Consider the following 23,334-nt stretch of genomic DNA (forward strand, 5'->3'; position numbering starts at 1 on the left):
GTTTAAGAAAGTTATTAAAATTTCAAAAACTTTAACCACAGAGTGAATATTTGTGGACACCATCGCTGACGACGACGGAATGTAGGATTGCTATGTTTCGCTTTTGCGACAAAAGTCGCAGGCTCGACAACAAGTAGATTTGGTATGATTGCCAATGAAAAAACTATCCACCAGAGACCATGAGGACGAGGATGGAAATAAAATTTTTAATACTTACATGAAATAAGGAGATGCTGTATGGTTGCCAACAAGATAAATATCCACCAGAGTCCAAATGACGTTGATTTAAACAACTATAGGTCACTATGTTCTTTAACAATGAGCAAAACACATACTGTATAGTCCGCTATAAAAGACCCGGACATGAAAAAATGGGAACTCATATTCTAAAGAAAAAACCAACAGCCTGATTTTTTACAAAACAATAAATGAAAAACAAATATGATGCACAGCAAACGACAACCACTGAATTACAGGCTTCTGACTTGAGACAGGCACATCTAGAATGTTTGAAAACTGGCTATGCCTTGCCATTATACTAAGTAGTACAATAAATTTTAATTTTGATCATTGAACCATGAAATCAATACGTGTATGTTGATTGTACCATGACAGTTAATTAAGAAATCATATTTACTTCAAATCAAACTATCTGTACCATTTACAAACATTTTACCATGATCACCAAAAAATGAAGTCAAGGACATTCTTTCTTAACAGTCATTAAAGTAGTTCATATCTGAAATATTCTTGATTCTGTCTAAAATTGTTGATATTCTATCTACTTCACAGCAAGCTATCTCAAACTTAAGTTTTGATCAACATCTTAACCTACACTAAACTATAACTAGGATAACATTTCCTTTTCCCATTGTGTCAGAGATTTTGTATCATTATGAATTCACTTGACTGTAACACAATAGAATATACTGATGACAGGCAAGCGTAGAAAATGGGTACTTAATTTGTGTAATCAACTTCTACAGTTTTCAACCCAGATCTCTGAAACTTCACAGAAAGATTGCACATATGTTTAAGTTTTGCACTTGCTATTATGGAATTGTTTGAGGATTTTTTTCCTCATTATTCAAGACTTTGGAACTCTGTCATTTTTCAGCAAAATTTATGAAAGAGGGTACAAGTTTTCAACTACATTGTAAACATTCTACATTGATTACTAACAAGTATTGCAAACTGTCCATTTGAGTTTTTGACCCATCTTAAAACGTTATCTTAAGGGCATACGATACAGTTTTGATCCTACGGTGAATTTTTGACGAGAGTTTGCATACAAGCTATTTTTCACCTTGTCAATTCAAATATGTAATAAAAAATATACCTTCATGTGCTACTTTTAGAGATAAATGGGGTCGAAATTTTAGTCATTTACTGGAAATTTCGGTTTCTTGGACATTTCTATCCTTTGGAAAGACATACTTAACTTTTTTGTTTCCAAAGATAAATGCAAGCAGATTTTTGTAAAAGCATCTGGAATATCTTCTCTACTTAAGTGTGCTTTGAAATTGTGTATCAGTTCTTTGGAAATTGTTTGTTTTATCATATTTTCATGATTTTAGTCAAATAACGGCATTTTTTGTTGTATATTTATCTAATTTTTAAAAAATTCATCGGTAAATTTTTCATAAACATTGGCACAAATAATCTTCATATATAATCAAGTCAAATGTCATTTTTAAAAAGAGGGGTCAATGAACTCGTTTTCAAGTTAAATCAGTCTGAATGATAAAAATCAGTCGAAAATGCATCTTTTCCCAATATGTCACATTTGACGTCGTGAAAAATAACATATTACGTTAGCAATACCTCCCCTGTAACTGTATCGTATGCCCTTAAGGGTTGTTATTTCACTTACAAGAATTCCCAGAGAAACAAGCTTACCATAAACTTGATCTATTACTTTTTCTTGTTAACCTTCTCTTGATAATAAATCAGGCAACTAATTGCAAGCAAGGCAAGTGACAAAGTGAATACAACAATCATATTATTTTCCTCGACATATTGGAATGCCATCAGGAGTTTGTAGATTAGACTTCTATTGTACAGCTCAAATTAGCAATCATCAAAAAATTAAGTGAAGTTTTCAACATATATTTGTTCCTCCTATTAGAAGTTCTTCTGGAAACTGGTATATTAACTATACTATTGATTGATTGATTTATTGGTGTTTAACACTATTTTCAGCACTGTTGGCTATTTCATGGGTATTTATTGGTGGAGGAAGCTGGAGTGCCTGGAGAAAACCACCGACCTTCAGTAGAAAAACTGTCAGTTCTTAAGATTGGAGTCATATGCACCTGTTATGTGCAACCTCAGTATTGACAGGCTAGTGATACAGTAGTTGAATTACTTGGACCACTCAGCCACAATGGCTCTATAAACAATACTACAGTATCTGTTCCTGTTTGAACAAATACTCTATACCCTCTTTTCCATCAGGAAGAATACTGTAATACTTTTTTCAGCAGAATTAATATTCAAGAATATTTCTTCTATTTGGAACTTCATTGTTATATTATAAGGGAACATGAAAACATTAACAATTGTTTCTCAGCATCATGAAGGAACAGACAAAGGTTAAACTATATGTGCCTCCCACTTAGCAGCTGGCATATAAAACTTATGTCTTGACTTGCTCTGTATATTTGCCAAAATCTACTTCATGCTGATAGAAAACAATGAAATTTATGGAATCATAAAAGATTTTGTTAGTTTCAGTTGGTTTTCTGACCTGCAAATACAGGGCTTGAGAAAATATTAACTAAATTATTTACCAGATTGTTTGTATGGACCAAACCGATTCCATAAAAAATTACTTGATTCTTGTGTGTGTATGAAAATTTCCTCTCACAAATTTGTGTTTATGCTTTGATGTCATTAAAAAAAATTATCCCATATTTCCACCATAAAAAACTTATGATAGAGATAAATAGAAATTCATCATTCCCAATAATGAATGCATGCAAAAATTTCTGAATTTACAGTAGCTGAGAAAGTTCAAAGGGAATATCAAATGGTACATGACACATTGTCTTGGTTTGACATACCCAAATACCAAACATCAGGTTTGAAGAACCCACATACCAAACATCAAACACCTTTGTCTGCAGATAAAAAAAATTAAGGCCCTGAGTCCTGGACACAATCATGTCATTCTAAAAAGTTAACCTTGAGGTCAAAGGTCATATTCAAAAGTACACAACAAATCTCCAAATACACATGCCGCAGATCAAAAGACTTTTCTAAAAGATAAAACAGTTACGAACTGAACATAACAATAACAAGAATGTGTCCATAGTACACGGATGCCCCACTCACACTATCATTTTCTATGTTCAGTGGACCCTGAAATTGGGGTCAAAACTCTAATTTGGCATTAAAATTAGAAAGATCATATCATAGGGAACATGTGTACTAAGTTTCAAGTTGATTGGACTTCAACTTCATCAAAAAATTACCTTTACCAAAAACTTTAACCTGAAGCGGGACGGATGAATGGACGCACAAACCGAAAAACATAATGCCCCTAGGTGGGGCATAAAAATAATTTTGGTAATTTTCCAAAATACAGATAATATAAACAGAACACATTAATACAAAATTAATTTATTCAAACCATAAGTAAATATGTTAAATAAACAGTTACTATGATTACCAACATAAATAAATAAACAGAATATAACAGTTTTATAAAGTATGCACCTTCAGTTCAAATGGTAATGAAAGGGTTGCAATGTTGTAGATTATTTTGTGTAATCTGCATTTTATTTGTGTAGTGTACAGAAAAAAATATTTTAATACATGTAATAATCTTTACCAGGAAACTAGGCCACTTGTAATTAGGCATTTATTGATAGAAACTAGTTAAAACTTTTAATACAAAACATTATGAAGTATAGGCTACTGTATTTTGACCTTTTTTTAACTGACAGTATACACCTTATCGCAAGTTAATCCATTCCTGGAAAAACCGTCACTTAGACAACTTCCTGTTTGTGTCAAGAGTTACAAAAACAAAGTTCATCAGTAATGATCTGAAGGAGGAAAAAGTTTAGAAAGTGAACATTTTAAAATTTTGATAGTTTATGATCTAATTTTGTGAAACACAAATTAAAGTAATAAGAAAGTGTTTACCATGGTTTAAACATGTCTCTTTGAACAGTTTTATGCACAATACATTGTTTAAATAGCTTCTACTGGTTTATGACATCATAAAAAAGTTGTGTAATTTCAGAACTTATCTGGATTGGAATAAATAGCAATAAGGTGTATGATATAAAATCTTCTAATATATTTATTCCATCACAAATTAGTATGAGTTTAGGTTTAAGATTAAAGTTAGTTGGGTATATGGAAAGCTTATGTATATACTTTTCTTTGGTCCTAAAATGATTGAAATTAGAAGATCGATTTTGTTAAAGAAAAAGTATCAGTATTCTTCAATTTTCACGACTGGATAATCTAATGCCTCTTAACTTTGCTGTATTATGTCCATGTCAATCTTAAAAGAAATTTTTTTAAATAAAAGAAGCCTAGGCCTTCATGTTTTATAAACAAAAAATAAACATTACCTATGAACAATCCAAGTTCAAATTCTCTAAAATATGTTGTCAACATTTTGTACATTTGATTGTATATTTTCCATGTATAACTGCTACTGTCTATGTAATCAAATACTGGAATGATATTATTTGGAATGTCTGTTTATATATTGCACTAGTTTTGTTAATGGCACACTACACGTCAAACATATATGGCAGAGTTAGTAAATCACAACAACTATTCTTAACTATATATCGGAAAATAATTATCATTAGTGTTAAATGCTGATTTTTCTATTACAAATCTTGCTAATCTTAAAGTAAAAGGGAACTAATCAGAATTTAAAACAAAAGAAAACTGAGAAATGACTGTAATTACTATATTTTTTGTAACTTTTGTATCATTCAAAAGGGGCTATTGTTTGAAGTACAATTTTAAGGTGTGTATATATTACCTTGTTAAAAACTTCTTTCTCATACAATTTAATGGGGAGAAGTGAGCAAAAAACCAGATTTTTTTTTAGGTACAACTCTCTAGACTAGGCTGCGATTCTTGAAAGTTTGAATTTTCATAGAGTTTAAAATATATCTGCAGAAGGCAGTCAGGGTGACAGCATCATGACATTAAAGGTGATTGTTCCTTGAAGTAATTTTGCTGGAAAAAATGTCTAGTTGCAAGAATCCAAGATGGTGGTTAATTGATTTGAAAATAAGTAATAGTGAATTACCTCCCTTTTAAAAAATAACTATGCATTAGATTCCTGTGCATAGCTTTTAAGTTTTAACAAACAGCCATATCTAGACTGGTTTTTTTTTTCTATAAACTGAATCATATGCTATACAGTTCTTAAACAAATAACAGAAATAAAATGTCTTAACCAAAATCACGATATAGATTATCAACATGGTGATATCAAAACATACTAAAAATTGTCAAATTGTCAAAACGACTAAAATTGTTGAAAGAAGTTTTTAGTATTCTCTACTATTTGCCCCAGATGACTCCATGAACCAGTTTGACTGATACAAGGAAAGACCTTGAAAAATGTTACTTTAAGATAATCTGTATAAACTTTATTGAAGCATACATTTTCTGTTGAATTAATGGTTATCTAAAACAAAGAAATATAATATCTAACAAAAGGTCAGTTTGTCATTTGTTTGTAATCTGAAAATTCTTTTAAAAAAAGAAATGGTTTCAAATATCCATGATCCAACAATTTTTCAGTAAAATACTAAAAACTGGTTATAATCTATCAATGAATTAAAGTGAGTCAACATTACTGGAATTCTGGAGGAGCTTCCTGTCCCTCAGTTGTTTGAAACATAAATAAAACTTCAATATGAAATTAATTACCGAAGAAGTAAATATACTCAATAGGTATATCTAAAATGACTTTTCCTAAGTCAGGGCTATTCCAGAAAAAAAATGTATGGGGGGGTTGGAGATTGGAAGGCACTTAATAATAACAATACATGGGTGATGGGTATCAGAGCATTTTTTCACACAATAATGCACTATGATTCTCAATTACAATTGTCTGGGTGGTGTGTGCTGAAACAAACTGCCTTCCAACCCCCCTCCCCTACATATTTTTCTGGAATAGCCCTCAGTAAAAACAGAAACAAGAGACAGAAATGTAAAAATCTGACTAGTAAATTAGACATATTGTTATCAAAATGGCATGATTAGTTGGCGTTAATATATATGACTAGTTTACACACAATAAACACATGCATCATGTTAAAGCAACAAAATATAATAATAAATAAATTAAGTTTGTCTTTGAAAATTTAATTATCCACAAATTTTATAAAATTTTAAATATACATTTTTGTACATAAAATTTCATAACTACCAAATTAAATACATGTACACATTTACGTGTATAATATTTCATAATTATCATATGACATGTTTATGCCAATCAAATATAACATTTAAAATGTATCAAAGACAAACTAAAATAAACAATTTTTACGTATATAAAATAAAATAATTAATATTAATATGTAAATAAACAAAATAAAGTGCAACACTGAAGAGTTAAATCTGTTACTATAACAACATTAAAATTAGATTCTTGTTAAATAAAATGTTAACACACAAACCAGCAACAAAATAAATATTAAAGCATTTAATTTTTTGTGAAGGTGAAATGAGAATGACCCAATCATAAATGCAAATGATCAAGGAAAAAAGCACCAAACTGTGAGATGCTAAAAAGACAGCACATTTGGCATATGCAGTACACACACGGTGATTTACTCAAAACATCACTTTTGTTGGTGCTGGTTGAATCAATCTGAAACAAGGTGACTGGAACTGAAAACATCTTGATTTGTGACCCTGTCATATATATAATATCTATTGAATATTCAGACAGGAATTTCAGAATGAAATACCCACAATCACTAGCTAGTGTTCACACTGAAACATTGTCACTATGAGTAATTTTACACGGAATTATCATGTGTGTACTGCATTTGCTATTTTCTCATTCAAAATGTGAAAGATATTTCTTGTTTACTTTCTATGTTGTTCTCAATACTTTAGTCACACAAACCAGTTTACAATATACTTATTTAGCTTTCTTCAAATTTAAAAAATTCTAGATCAATTATAATTTTCATTTTCTACATATGATTGAAATAAAGATCTGCTTTTCCTATGCCATTTGTCATATTTGGAAACAATGGTGATTGTTCTTCATTAGATCTCAACTATAAGATTATCAGTCACTTCTGCAAAACACTGCATTGACAATGCAAATATATATAAGGATTTCATCATGAGGTCAATTTTAAGTCTTACTTTTTTCAATAAGTTCAAAGAAACTAGAATTAACACCCGTTGCAGATATTAAGCACTATAAAGTATATAGGTTTCCAAAACACTTGCAGCAAAAACCATTTATTTACCAATTTAATTTGAAAGTGGTTCATTTCTATTCAGTATGGTCAAAACTGATAGCTAAGGAAATCAAAATTATCTATATGGAAGGTAACCTTGTTTAAACTAGGCAATTTTGATTGTAACAATTATAACTACAATTTTTTTAAATAGATGTGTAAGGAGGACAAAAATACCTTATATGCTATTAAAATTTTTAATGTACAAGAGCTTTAATTCATTAACTCAATCTGAAGCTAATATTTTACACTTTATAAATCAAAAACAAGCTCACTTCAGGCAAGAAGAAAAAAAGCCCAGATATCTGTTGGATTTCAGAGGATGAAATGACAGTATGTCAGACACTGGTAACACTAAATGCCATAGCCACACAGAATAACAAAGAATTTAAAAAGCTTTTGAAACAAAATAAAGACCAAAACAGAATGTACCACTTAAAAAAAGGTTATCAAATGAATGGTTTTTGCTGTAAGAGTTTACACTCATGATTTCAGTGTAACAACTATGGTGTGAAGCAGTTTCCTGTGGACAGATAACTGGTAAATCCACTGATTATACAACGTAATTAAAGGATTAGAGGATCCACTTTCATCTGTCAGGTAAACTCTCTGTGTCTGTATCTACAGGTGGTCGTTCAATGCAGTAAGTCTTGTGGACAGGCCAATCTTGCTGTTGACAAATTGTACCACAATACCTGCAAAGAAATGTAACCATTTAATAATTTACCATTCACATAAAGTGGTAATAATTATTTATGGAATTTTGAGCAGTTTGGTCTATGACAGCTCTAAACTATAATAGCCCCACAAATCTGATTGACCATATATATTTGTATGTTGAAATTATAGAATTTAAAAAACCACATTAGGACTGGACTTAAAATGAAACTTTACCAATTTGGGAAACCAAATGAGCTAATAAAATCTACTGACAGAATACAGAGAGGATGGCCACTAATAATATCCCATCAAAAATGTTCACACACTAAATTCTATGCACCATGCAAAAGTGCAATTGTTGGCCCCTTTGGCATGTTATGACTAAAAACCTTCACTTTGTGCCTAGGATGATTGTCTTTAAATTTCACAGGGATCAGTCAAATATGACTTAAGTTATCACGAAAAAACATTGCATAGAAAGATGAAACACACAATAAAGAATTTTATGATTAAGAATTTTACAAGTACACATAAATTAATTTGATTGTCATATAAATAAGACAGTAACTTCTGAGGTTTTAGGCTCAGCTTTGGTGAAGTCAGTCCATAAATGAAATAAAAACAAATAGAACTGCCCTGCTTTAAATATTTGTTTAACAGGAAGTTGATCAGAAATTATTCTGAAAACTCATTACATGGAAAAGCATGTTCAATGATGTTCACATGAAGCCTGATAACAAATTTAAGGAAGGTTTTATTTGTAGTTCCCTAGAAAAATGTGACGAAAAATTTCATTAATGGCCTTTTCTAACAGAAAGTTCATGAGCAATGAACCTGAAACCATGTCACACCGTATTGTATGTTTAAATGAAGCCATATAACAAATTTTAGGAAGCTCTGGTTTGTAGTATCTGAGAAAAATGCAACTGAAATTTCATGAGACGGAAGGACAGAGGGACAGTCCCACATTTTCAGGCCAAGTGTTGTAGATTCCTGAGTAGTGATAAGGTCTGTTTTAACCTCTGCATGTCTGTTTGATTTTTATCATGATTTTGGGTTGCTGTCTCATTGATGCAATGCTTGTACGTTTTGATGTTGTTTGTCTATTTGGTCATGGTGTTGTCTAGTTTTTTACTAATGATTTTTTATTGTCCCCTTGGTATCATCTCTTTATTTTTGCATCTACTGTTATTTGATATTATTTACCTGACTTGTTGACAACGTCCACATATGCTGAACTGTCTGATATGTTTCTCCATGTTGGTACAAGGGGGATAGTGACACTCATAATAAATACTGTCCTCTGTAAAACAATGATGTACATTGATGCTTATTGTATACTATATATCATATTCTTTCTCAAGTCAATATAACAGTTACTGACATAGTTAATCACAAACCAAAACCAAATTTACTCGGTTGGGAAATGTAAGACCATAAGTGGTAAGTTGTATTAAAGAAACGTGTATTTTACACATGAAATGTAGCTCAAATTGAATCGAATAAAGTTGATAAGTATAACAAGATTATTATATGTAATATCATATCATATGCACATATAACCAGTTGTAAACTGACCATATGACCTTAGTAGCAGACAACAATAATGATTTTTTTCTCCAATCATGTGTTTCTGTTTAAATTTGTGTCTACAATGCTGTTCAAATAATTGTTTTGATTTGGATAGCTTTGTAAAAGTTAGAATACTAAACAGCCATACAAACTGAACTCAGTCAGGAACAGATGATACTTGAAAATGAAAGAAGCTGTCCTTTTCTGTTACATAAAATTTATCAGAAGTGAGGTCATGGACAACAAATTTCAGTGAAAAATTGATTCCAAAAGATGTGTTCATTTTTAGGTAATGACCAATTTAGGAGACCGGAGGATACCATCAGAGTTAATAAAGATGTGACCTAACATATGGTTAGAGCACATCTGGATGCTCATTCAAACATAAAATGTGTGAAAGACATATTGTTTAGGGTATATCAAGCTACCATTTGATTTTATTAAATTTACCTTCTAAGTATACATCATGACCATTATTATCATAAAACTTGTGCTTTTGGATTTCTATTGGATTTTGCTGAAAGAAAACAAAAACCTTTATGAAACATAAAACTACATTTATAAATGGATATTACAATTACACAGTTGCATATTTCAGTGTACAAGGGCATGCGATTTCTATTTTCAATATATGGAGCAAGCTTTGAGCCTAATACAAGCATTCATAAGATTTTAGGTTTGTATTTTCATGCTGTTGTGCTGTATTTTTTAAATTTAATTTCTGATCTTACCACATGCAGTGCATCCTTTGGAATCATTATCATAAAGAATTTTATAGTTTTTTCTCAAATACATGTACTCATAAATTCATTTTATTCATGTTTCATTGTTATATGTACATGTATGTGCCTCATCCAATTCAGATCCCTGGTCTGAAAAATTGTTGATGTCTCTTTTCATTACATGTATTTGTCAGGATCAGCTAACCCTTCCAGAGCACATGTGTTCATCCTAGGTTTTGGTGGGGTTGTGTAGCAATCTTTAGTTTTGTTCAGTGTTGTATGGACTGTTGTTTGTCTTTTTCATGTGGCCATAGTGTTTTCAGATACAATTTTGATTCCCCCCCCCTTTTATAATTTTTTTTACATTTTCTAATAAAATATAGGTGTTATATCATGTTTTTGATGATATTTACAGTTTGTTTCTTGGGATATATAACGAGATCCCTGGATTTATTCATTAAATTTTGACTATGCAGGATCGAAAGGGTTGAGTTGGCTATAGAAATATGGTTACATTGACTTCTCCCATGCAGCAGTAAAACCAGTGTTGAAAGAAAATACTAAAACATACACATTGTAATGGAGCTATGTGTAACTGCTGTACAGCTAACCAGTACAGACTCTGTTCTCTAGATTTTGTTGATGGCTCTTCAACCATATCCACAGGAAAATCTTCAGGGATAAGTGCGAGGTTATTTAACCTGTTGTCAACGGTGATACCATTCAGATGGACAACTTTGAATCCTGGAGCAATGCCACCTCGATATTTCTCCCTGCAAGAATAAAAATATAATTATTGTTGTGTATACACAGTGTAGTGTCATTCAATAATTTATTTTTTTGTAGGAAACAAAAACTAGTGATAATATTCCAAAATCACTATCATAAGTGAAACCCCTTGTAAAAACCTTAGTAAATACATGCTGTACCTACAGAAAAAAAGATTATTCCAAATATATAATAAATACTGTCTAGTGTACCCCGGGAAGACTGATTCATTGTGAAAGAGGGGGATGCTGGTGGCTGGAGGTGATACCATGATTTACATCACCATCATATATCACCATATATATATTGTACATACATATGAATCACCCCAATCACCAACATTCAGAATCACATTGAATTTTCAACATCAACAGTGATTCTGAACTTGTGTGAATTGTACCAATACCAGGGACCAGCCATATGGTTTGAGTCCTTTGATACTGTTGAGTGACATATGGTGACATTCAAATTTTAATTCTTGTTACTTTTCTTGTTTGATGTCTTATTGAATTGAAAGTAACCATTTTTTCATACATATATTCTTAAATTGCAGTATACCTGTTATTTTTAGTTGGCAAGCTACCAAATGACAATTTTGATAATGGGCGGAATGGTATTCCTCCCTTTCAGTCACTTTCTTATCATATTCCTGTTATAATCAAGTTCACCCAATACCATACATGTAGATATATATTACGAAAATAATGCAATCACCAATCAAACCTATTCTTTTAACCTGTTACATGTATATGTACTTTGCATGATACATGTCTACTTAAACTTCCTTGAAGAGATAAAATTTGACATTTATCTTACCATAACATATTATGAAGTGACTGCATTGAGGACTTTCCTTTTAACAGGTCGTATGCATAGGCATATATCTTGGCACCGTTACCATCTCGATCCATATCTACGTGGGCCTGAAAGCCATATCGTCTAATTAGCGACACATCCTGTTCGTCTAAAAGGGAATATTTTATCTGTAATGAAAAAAGTAAATTTGAAAACACATAAATTTATTATCTATTTCAGTCATGATGTCTTCCCGCCTTTTATCCTGTGACATCAAATGTAATCTTACAGTTAATGGTAAAATAATTGGGTCATTCAGATAGTTGCCTGGCATATGCACAGGATCCTGAATCCTGACTGGGAAATCAAAACTTGGTTATTCAAATTGTTACTTATGCTGTTTTTTTATTAATGCATGCATACATGATGCCTTCAAAAGTTTGAACAAGGAACTCTTTGAGTTTAATACGAATAAAGCATCCAAGAAGACTGATACCAGTACATATAATGTTAACAAATACACATATATAAATGTAACATATACATGTACTGGTACACATACCTAAAAATTACTACTTAGTCTTTGAAAACATTTATTTTGAAAAACAAGTGTGTTTGTCCAGTACAAAATAAGTGATGGTATATGGGGTACATGAAGATATTCATGAGGGGAAATCAAATCAAATATTGAGGAAAAATTCTTGCCAAAAAGCACTGCTGCATATCTCTGAAAGTGAAAATTCATTTATCATGAGAAAACTTTCACACCTCAAAGCAGCTTGTCATAGCACTCTCAGTGAAAAGTAAGCTTAAAAACATTTTGTATATCAAATATTAATTAAGAATAAGGTTGATCATAAAAAAACAGACGAAAAAACAATTATTACAAATATTTTCTAATTCAGAATAAGGTTGAAAGAAAAAATAAAGACTGGACTTTCTCTGATGCTATGGTAAGTTATCCTGCACCAGACCTGAATGTGTTCATTTTCTGGTTAACAATATATTAAGACTGTTCCAAGGGAGAAATATAGAGTTCAATGATTGGAAGAGCTGTGAGTTTTGATTTGTAAACTTTTATATGGTTTGAACCAGATAGCAGAAGAATCTAGAAAGAAAGTAATCTTTTCATCCATATTTTCCCGATAGATTTATAGGTAGCTATCATGACTCATTGCAAAAAAAGAAACAGATCCAGTCAAATTGAGAACCAGAAAAGTAAAGTCCCAGATGAAGTGAACATGTGTCAATTTAACTGCAATCTAATTATAAAAATAAATCTTGGAGCAACCAACCATAAAAAAATGAGGAGTACAGAGATTTAATTTTAATTTAATTTTAATTAGATTGATTTAACTGTTATTCCATTTAAATTTGTGGCACCATCTGCAGAGTTACATTAATCTCTCAACTCTTTATGTAGTTAAAAATCACCATTGATTATATTTAATTCAATGACCAAGGAAAGTAAACAATTTCTTTTTTTTTTTATTTTCTGATGTGAATATTCAATAAATAACTTGTTAAAGAAATGCGCATTCATCAATTCAAATACATTTTTAACTTAAGTACCAACATTATATATACAATTCACTTATCAACATTATAAACTATATATGCGTTCAAAAAGTAAGCCATTAGGATTACATGTATAATGATTACCAGACATTAGATAATATTATCTGACCATGATATTTGTAAAGTTTTGATCAATACAATGCCAGATAACAACTGATAAAAATTATCTTTCATGACTAAGTTTATAAAACACACCCTTACAATACTCTATCTAGATCAGGTCTGACTATTAAAATACTGAAATCAATATAAAATCTCTCCTATGAAATCGGTCAATATTGATATTATAAAGGGAGAAAACCCCGAGTCAATAACTTGTTGATACTTTTGAAGTGGACAGTCATGAAATGGTGATATGAATTTCCTTGCCATGTTTGAATAAGGAAAAAGGGGGATAAAATTATCTTCCTCCCATTTCTCTTCTATCAAAATTTTGCCTTGTTTTCTTCTTCTTGTTATTCATATTTTCCCCATTAATCAGTACATGTAACTAATGTCCCTTGAACCTTCTCAATCACATATACATGTTTTGTCTTCTGTCCTATCGTCTAGATTCTTTTCTAAATTAATTTCTTGTTTCTTGTAATTTAAAAATAAATTGCTTCTCTGAGCGCAGCTGGATACGACCGCAGATGTCCAACCCTGAAAAGTTGGGGCCAAAATGGACACAATATTCATGCTTGATACAGGTTTGAATTTGGATTGTAATTAAATATTTGACACATAATAGGTTTCTGCCACAGAATAACTGTAGTCACAGAACTTAATAAAATGCTCCGCTGGGGCGCAGCTTGATACGACCGCAGAGGTCGAACCCTGAACAGTTGGGGCAAGTATGGACACAACATTCAAGCTTGATACAGCACTGAATTTGGATTGTATTTAAATATTTGACACAGCATGGGTTTCTGACACAGAATGAAAGTGGTCTAAGAACTTAAAAAATTTTAATTTACCTATTCAAACCATATCATTATTATTTGCTTTTATATATAAATCAGAAATAACCAATTTAAAATGGAAAATTTTAAAGAAAAAAAAGGAAAAAAAAATCCCCCCCCAAATTTTTTGAACCCCTTATGATTCATCACCCACAAACTCAATCCCAGCCTTCCCTTTGTGGTATGGTACCTTGCAGTACAATTTCAGAGAGATCCATACACTTGAACACAAGTTATTGTCTGGAAACTAGAAAAATGCTTGTTTTTTTGCCCCTTTTTTGCCCCAAATTCCTAAACGTTTAGGGCAATTACCCCCAAACTCAAACCCAGCTTTCCCTTTGTGATATGGAACCTTGCAGTACAGTTTCATAAAGATCCATACACTTACACACAAGTTATTGTCCTGAAACTAGAAAAATGCTTGTTTTTTTGCCCTTTTATGGCCCCTAATTACTAAAATTTTGAGGGAATTACCCCCAAAATCAATTCCAGCCTTCCCTTTGTGGTATGGTACCTTGCAGTACAATTTCAGAGAGGTCCATACACTTGAACACAAGTTATTGTCTGGAAACTAGAAAAATGCTTATTTTTGGCCCCTTTTTGGCCCCTTTTTCCTAAAATTTTTGGACAATTACCCCCAAACTCAATTCCAGCTTTCCCTTTGTGATATGGAACCTTGTAGTACAATTTCATAAAGATCCATACACTTACACACAAGTTATTGTCATGAAACTAGAAGAATGCTTGTTTTTTGCCCCTTTTTGGCCCCCTTATTCCTAAAATTTGGAGGCAATTACCCCCAAAATCAATCCCAGCATTCCTTTGTGATATGGAACCTTGCGATACAATGTCAGAGAGATCCATAAACTTACACACAAGTTATTGTCATGAAACTAGAAAAATGCTTGTCTTTTGCCCCTTTTTTGCCCCTAATTCCTAAAATTTGGAGGTAATTACCCCCAAAATCAATCCCAGCATTCCCTTTGTGATATGGAACCTTGTGGTACAATGTCAGAGAGATCCATACACTTACACACAAGTTATGTCTGGAAGTTACAAAAATGCTTATTTCTGGCCCCTAATTCCATAACTGTTGGTACCATAACCCCCAAAATCAATCCCCACCTTCCTTTTGTGGTATTGAACCTTATGGTAAAATATCATTGAGATCCATTTACTTAAACTAAAGTTAGAGTGCGAAAACTAATGTGTCTTCGGACGACGATGACGCCAACGTTATACCAATATACGACCACAAAAAATTTTTTGCGGTCGTATAAAAATTGGTTATATGATTTGAATTTATATTCAATTTTTTGCTTTTGTGCAATACACTATGCTGTTGCGAATTGACCCCTCCCCCCCTAAATAAAATTGACCCCATTTTTTTGCTTTTGTGCAATACACTATCCTGTTGAATATTAACCCCCAAAAAAAATATTTGAAGAAATTTTCTTTTTAATTTCTGAAATCTGAAATGAGAAAAAATAGTCCTCCCAAATTCTTATTTACCCCCCTCCCCCCTTTTTTTTCACCTCCCCCTTTCCCTTATTCTAAAAATAAATCATTCCCTCAAGATATAGACATAGTCTCAATTCAAATTTGAATAAAATTTGCAACCATAATTACCCTTTTAAATACATCATACAAGTCTTAAAATATAAAATGACATACATAGTCATGGCTAAAATAAATATTAATTAATAGTAACTTTTAAAAATAAATTGAAAGCTAATCACCTCTTTCTTAATACATAATTTACAAGCAGTGTAAGGGAGGTAATCAAACATAAATTGGGATTGGATTACCTCCCTTAGACTGCTTTAAATTGTCTTAATTGTCCTTTCACCAGAAAAAAACTTGTTTTTCCCCCTTTTTTGCCTCTAATTCCTAAATGGTTTGAGCCATACCCCCCCCCCCCCCCCATAATCAATCCTAACCATCCCTTTGTTGTATGGAAACTTGTGGTATAATTTCAGAGAGATCCATACACTTTAACACAAGTTATTGTCTGGAAACTACAAAAATGCTTATTTGGGCCCCTTTTTTTGCCCCTAATTCCTAAACAGTTGGGACCACAACCCCCAAAATCTATCCCAACCTTCCTTTAGTGGTTATAAACCTTGTGTTAAAATTTTATTGATTTCTGTTTACTTATACTTAAGTTATTATCCGGAAACCATCTGTCTACGGACGACAACGTGATACCAATATACCACCAAAAAATTTTTAATTTTTGCGGTCGTATAAAAAGTAGAAGCCCCACTACAAGTACAATTATATCATTAGTGTAAATTAGCTGAATTGCTGACCATACCATTTAAAGTAGCAGTCAAAACAATTCTTGGGTCATCCTTCTGCAATTTTTATCTAAAAATTGTGAGACTTTATTTATCAATCTGGGATCAGTTTGGATTTCTTAAATTTCATTCAACAGTTAGCATGAAATATTTGTCACTGGACCTATATCAAACAACAATCTTACTACTTTAGAATTTTTATGTGTTCTAATCACTATATAGCTTTGGCTGTCAGAAACTCATTGGAAGCTTTTGCTGAGACCAATTTGATGCTTTGGCTGGGACCCATTATTTTGGCTAGGACCCAATGTAGGCTTTGGCTGGAACAATTAAAAGCTTTGGCTAGGATCTAAAATGGAGGCTAGGGCTCCTTGGAGCTTTGGCTGTGTCCACTTTGGTCTTAAGGTAAAATTTTTTTTTTTTTTTTTTTCAAATCAGATTATGTATATGTATTTATTGTATATGTCCTAATCATTTTATATGAAATACATAGTAAAACTAAATGTCATAAAATGTTTGTACTAATAAGGACTATAAGCATGACTACTGAATGTTAAGAATGTTTCTGTTTTTGTTGTTACAAATGGAAGTTAATTTGGTAATGGCTTTTCAATGTATAGACTTAAAATAACTTCTACTAGAAATGATATTATTTTGTTCTATTTTTTTTTCTATAAAGATCTTTATATTATTTAATGCTGATAGTGAGCTAGTGTACAGAGGCAAGACAATTGTAAATATGTGTGAAGCAAGTTCAAAATGTACATTGTGCATTTCCATACTTCAAAGAGGGTTTTTCTGTTGGCTATAGTTTTTAATTTCTAGGGCACAGGGTTTCAATTTTTGTCTTTGGTTACTATCTTTCTTAAGGATCAAATTTATGCAAGGGTATATTCATAAACTTTATCATAATAGCAAAAAATAATTGGCAGAAAAACACCACTCACAAAATTTCTCACTTTACCATAGTAACATTGGATTTTGAGACAATCTGATAGTTTTATTCTGCTTTTTAGATAAAATAGTTGGGCTGTGATTTTTTTTATCTTTTACCTTCTTCACTGTGATGCCCTTGTATACTTTCAACTAATAATCAAAATTAAAAAAAGTGTCAATGTCATAAAAATACACTATTTTGTAGTTACATGTTACATGTACTATGGAAACTGCAATAATACAACAAGTCTCAACTATACATGCTACAGATGTATACAAATTCACATATCAGGTACAAACCAACACAAACATTTACATACATTTCTTGTTTTGGAAAACTGACATCATTTATTGTAACTATTTTTATCTATATTGTATTACCTTTCACATTCTTATCAAATTTACCAAAACAGGCTAGGACCGGATCTTGATTGGTTTTCTAAATTTGTATTTGCTGGCAGTCACTCAGAAATCACTAAGGAATTTTTCCTACCAATAATTTTCACTTTATCATTTAACTTCATCGATAATTTGAAACTCACTTTAACTAAGGGAAAGAAAGCAAATAAGTGAAGTATTTAAACTTTCTTTGTCCTTTCTTGAACAATTGCTTGATCATATATTATACTTGTTAAAATAACGGACAAAATGAATATTTAAAACTATAACAACACCATATATAATCAACAAAGAGACTTGTTAATCTGTGTAAACCTTATCCATGTTGTTGATATATATTTCTACTATCGTTAATCATGATAATGTAAAAATATGTTACTTCCTTTAAAGTTTATCATAATTGTATATGCTTCAAGCAGCATTTCAAGAATAGAAAAATTACATATATATATTTTAAAAAATATGTTGCTACAAGTAACAATATTTTGCATTAAAAAAAATGATTGTGCTGTAACCAGGTAACAGGCTATTCACTTGACAGCAGAGATTGCAATGACTACTGCAATCCCATCTAGAATAAGACTATTCTGGTTTAATATAGATACTAACTTTTCAATCAGAGTTAGACCATATACAATATATACATGTATTTATCACTGATTGTTTCATTGTTGAAATAATCAAGTGAGGATTATATATGCCTTTCAGTAATAACGTTAAAGGTTAGACATAAAGATATTCCTATAAAATCAATGTGAAAATCAGTAATATCCATATCCTTTTTGAAAACTTCAAATGGAGGAAAAAATGTCTCAACTTTGATATCTAGCTAGTCGAATTTTTTCAGGAATGAATCTCAATCATTATTATCAATTGTCAATGGTTCTAATCTTTTAATTTGGTATAAGAACAAAAACTAAATGACTAATTATATCAATTTTATTTGACATAATGGAGCATTTTATAAAGTCATCAGAAGCAATTACATGAAGATCATACTGGGAGATAAAGGATGTCTTGAAAATGATCAAAGTATGATGAAAGACATATAAAGGTTTTTTTTCATGCAACATGATTACACTTTTTATGTCATATATTTTTTGTATGAAAAATGTCATTATTTTCTTTGTTTTGTATTAGTGCATTTAAATGCATGCAAAATTCACCATTAAAGAGATGAAGTTATTTTTCATTCATTGTAAAATCAGTTTTATATTATTTCCTGCAAATATTCCCCTTTACAGTCCTCATCAACATTAATGTCACTTGCAATCTTATCTAGGATTATCTAGTAAGCTTTTCTAAATTTTAATGAGGATGCATATCAAAGCTTAGTTTGATCACAGACAATGTCTATTTATCAATGATTGTCCATATCAAAGCTTAGATCATAGACAATATCTATTTATCAATGACTGTCCAAACAATGAAAAGAGGATTATGGTAATAACTATGATAAGATTAAAGGTCAGGCATTAAGATCTTCCTACAAATTAATTAGAGAATTATTACCTTAATTCAAGTAAATTTCAATTTGAAAAAAATAGGTCCTCTCCCATAATAAGATGGGACATACAGACAAGACATCATATGTACATAATGTACAATCGCACTTCGGGTAAATTAGTGACATTATGATTGGTTTAACACCGTCACGTGGTGACTCCCTATTGATTCGTATGGGGTTAGTAGATTTCATATGGTGTTCATGACGTAACGTCTACTATTAATGGTGACGTCATCTATTATTGTTATTGTATTTTACTGTTTATTTTTTTTACAAAACTTGGCAGGAAAAGTCCTGTGTGCGATAAAATCGTTATACGGTTCACTACTGACCCCTATGGATTCATTGAGGGTTAGTAAAATCCATTGGAGATTTGGCCTTTGGCCTTACCCCCTATGGATTTTGCTAACCCTCTATGGATCTGTAGGGGGTCTTATAATATGTAGATACTACATATTTAATTTATTAATTATTCAAGACTCAAAATTTAAGTAAACATAATCTAATAATAAAAGAAAAGTGAATACATTAATAGTGGAGATTTTTATATTTTCTAGTATGATTTTTTCCAGGGATGAATCTAAATGAAATCAAATGAAATTTTATATTTTGTATAACATGAGAAGTTTTATCAATGGTCTTGTCATTATGGGCCATTTTATAAAATTATCTGAAGCAATTCCATGATTTTCATAATGACAAACTAATCAGGTCTTTAAAAATTTCCAAAAATGTAGAAAAGTTTATTTTAAATGCAACCTGATATAACCACATTTTTTTAAATATGTTAATTTTTTGTTGTTGCAAAAAATGCACCATTTAGGGATAAAAAAATGTTTATTCAACAAGATATCAATTTTTCATTCATTTGTGAAAATAATTCCTTTTAACATCATCTTTATTAAAGATACCTGCAATCCTATCAAGATAAGCCTATTCTATTCTCATTTAATAAGGATGTTTAATTTTTAAGTATGACCATAGACAATGTTTATTTATCAGTGACTGTACATACAGTACTATGAAAAAAGGATTATGATAATGTTAAAGGTCAGAAATAAAAATATTCCTACAATAGTAATTCATAATATCATTAATCTTTGTTCAAAAGACATCCAATTCTAAGAAAATTATGTATATGTCAAAATTTTTATATTTTCCTGGCATGATTTTTTTCATGTTTGAATCTCAATTGTTAATGATACTTCTGAAACATGATAATTATATCAATTGTTTTGTCATTATCATGATTATGGACCATTTTATAAAGTCGTCAAAGGCAATTACACTATATTCATCATATGGAGGTAAAGGTCTAATGCCTTTTTAAGTATAAAATAAATGGAGAATGTGTCCATGGGACAAAGATGATGCCCCCTCTTGCATATCATGTTATAAAGGGACATATTAAACTAGAGAACTGTAAAATTGACGCCACCCAAGTCCAACTTGATCTGTGTTTAATGGTATTAAGCAGTGTGTATAAACTTCATAACATTTGGTTGAGGCAAGCTAAAGTAAGAGAATGGAAACAAAAAATTCAGCAATTTGGCCATATATATAAAGGGACATAACTCCAGAACGGTAAAAGTGACACCACTCTAATTCGAAATTGATCTGTGTTTTGTGGTAATAAGCATTGTGTACAAGTTTCATAACATTTAGTTGAGACAAACTAAAGTGAGAGAACAGAAACTAATTTTGGGACGTACGTAAAGACAGACAAGGGTAACGCCGCGGCAGGGGCATAAAAATAATAGTCTGAATGTACAAGGCCAGAAATTCTAAAATTTCAGATTCTTATTTTCATTTAATAAATAAGATTAGAGAAAAGTAAATGGCATTCAATAAATAAAGTACAAAAAATAAACACACTCATCAATAATTATCTCTAGAAATTTAATTTTTAAATTTTATTTCTGCATATGACTTTTCTGTTATCTATCTTTCTGACAAATAAATAAACAATTTACAATTTAACAACAGTATGTATGTAAATAACAATGTCCTGGTCCATAATGGCTTTATATTACCATGATTACATTATTAATGTAATTGACAGTTATACACCAACCAGAGGTGTAACCAACATATGTTTACCTGTGACAGATGTTCATTTCTAGTATTGCTAATTGATTGCTGAAGGGAAGAAACAAAATTATTGACTTAACAGCAGCTGACTAGTATACCAAAAAGTCTTTGTGTGACTGTAAATTTTTTAATAATTTATAATTTTCAAAGATCAATACACATTTGAAATTAAAATATCAAATCAGTTTTACACATCTGTAATAAATTCTTCATGTAAAATTAGGAAGATATGGTATGATTGCCAATGAGACAACTCTCCACAAAAGACCAAATGACGTAAAAGGTTCATGTATATGTACATGTATTGCATCTAAATTATAAAATTAAGAAGATATGGTATGATTGCCAATGAGAAAACTCTCCACAAAAGACCAAATGACGTAGATGGTTCATGTATATATGTATATGTACGTGTATTGCATCTAAACTTTAAGATTGTGAAACAATGACATGTGAAAGTATTAAAATTTTATAATGTATATTTCATTGGACTTGGAGCATGTTGAGCATTTATGAACACTACCAGTGATATTATTTTTAATACATAAAGAATAGAGAAAAATATGTCTAAAATATAAAGAATAGAGAATAATCGGGTGCTAAATATATAAAGAATAGAGAAAAATGGACAAAAAATATAAAGAATAGTGTAAAAATTACCATACAAATAGAATTAAGAAATATAGTAATAAAGGATCCCCATCAAGACCATCTCACCACAGACACTTGTCCCTTAAAAAATACCTGTATACCTTAATATATATATTGCATCTAAATACCTGTATACCTTAATATATATATACTTAGGTATATACTATAGGTATTTTTTTCAGATCAAAGTGTCTGTGGTTCTTAAAAAACAATAAAAATAATATATTTTTTTAATTATTCAGTATGATTGGGGTGATCTTTAAAAAAAAAACCATAGAGGCAGCAAGACTGAACCCTTCCCTTTCTCTAAAGTTTCTTGATCAGCCTGTTAAATAGTCCTAATAATTATAAATGTGAATAATTCGTATAATCTGATAATGAAGACACGTTGAAAGATTTGAAAGGCTGTTTCTAATAATTACTTTTTATACTAAACGCCTTCCTACAACGACGTAAATTCTTGATTTTAAGGATGAAACATTTCTGTTTTACAGCGTAATAGTGTGCAAGATATTATTTTTATATACCTGCATGTGAAAAAAGGGGGGATGGTGTCACAAGTGGCGTCATTGATATGGAGCATTCAGTACAATTTATTGTAGTTCTGTACATGAAGTAAATGACAGCATTTGACAATTCATTAATTGTGCTTTTTTTATTTATTCGACGTGTTCCTTAAGCAAATATTGTTTACTATGTCAACAAAGCGCCATGTTTCATTCATGTTCCGGTGAACGGAACTGGGAGCATCACTTACTTTTCCTGCCGCTTTTCCTAACCGGATAACTCCTAATTTAAATCCTGCCATGTGTGTTCTTCAAATTCAAAATATTTCACTTAGTTATAGCGTGAATACTTGTCCCTTAATTTGGCATATTGGACGAATATTAACAATATCCTGGCACACTTTTCATTTCTTCTATTGTTATCGGTTTTTCATAC

General features: G+C 31.0%; 1 protein-coding gene across 1 annotated transcript; it reads right to left on the reverse strand.

Moving 5' to 3' along the window:
- Window positions 1-3,608: 3,608 nt before the first annotated feature.
- On the reverse strand, window positions 3,609-23,334 carry LOC127728135 (zinc finger MYND domain-containing protein 19-like). The gene is made up of 6 exons (XM_052235377.1): window positions 23,150-23,334; window positions 12,011-12,177; window positions 10,998-11,199; window positions 10,155-10,221; window positions 9,339-9,435; window positions 3,609-8,167 (listed from the first exon to the last, which is right to left on the reverse strand). Exons 1-6 carry the CDS (start codon window positions 23,198-23,200, stop codon window positions 8,062-8,064), a joined length of 690 nt encoding a protein of 229 aa, XP_052091337.1. The 5' UTR covers window positions 23,201-23,334; the 3' UTR covers window positions 3,609-8,061.

This window comes from Mytilus californianus, unplaced genomic scaffold, assembly GCF_021869535.1.
Source record: "Mytilus californianus isolate M0D057914Y unplaced genomic scaffold, xbMytCali1.0.p SCAF_2, whole genome shotgun sequence".
Lineage (NCBI taxonomy): Eukaryota > Metazoa > Mollusca > Bivalvia > Mytilida > Mytilidae > Mytilus > Mytilus californianus.

What these genes read in the sequence shown, in the direction of transcription:
- LOC127728135 (XM_052235377.1), bottom strand. Translation starts at nt 23,200, where the DNA reads ATGGCAGGATTTAAATTAGGAGTTATCCGGTTAGGAAAAGCGGCAGGA. An exon ending in TCACTTCATAATATGTTATG is followed by an intron (nt 11,200 to 12,010) that starts GTAAGATAAATG and finishes TTATTCTTGCAG; the next exon opens with GGAGAAATATCGAGGTGGCA. An exon ending in TCATGATGTATACTTAGAAG is followed by an intron (nt 9,436 to 10,154) that starts GTAAATTTAATA and finishes ATTGTTTTACAG; the next exon opens with AGGACAGTATTTATTATGAG.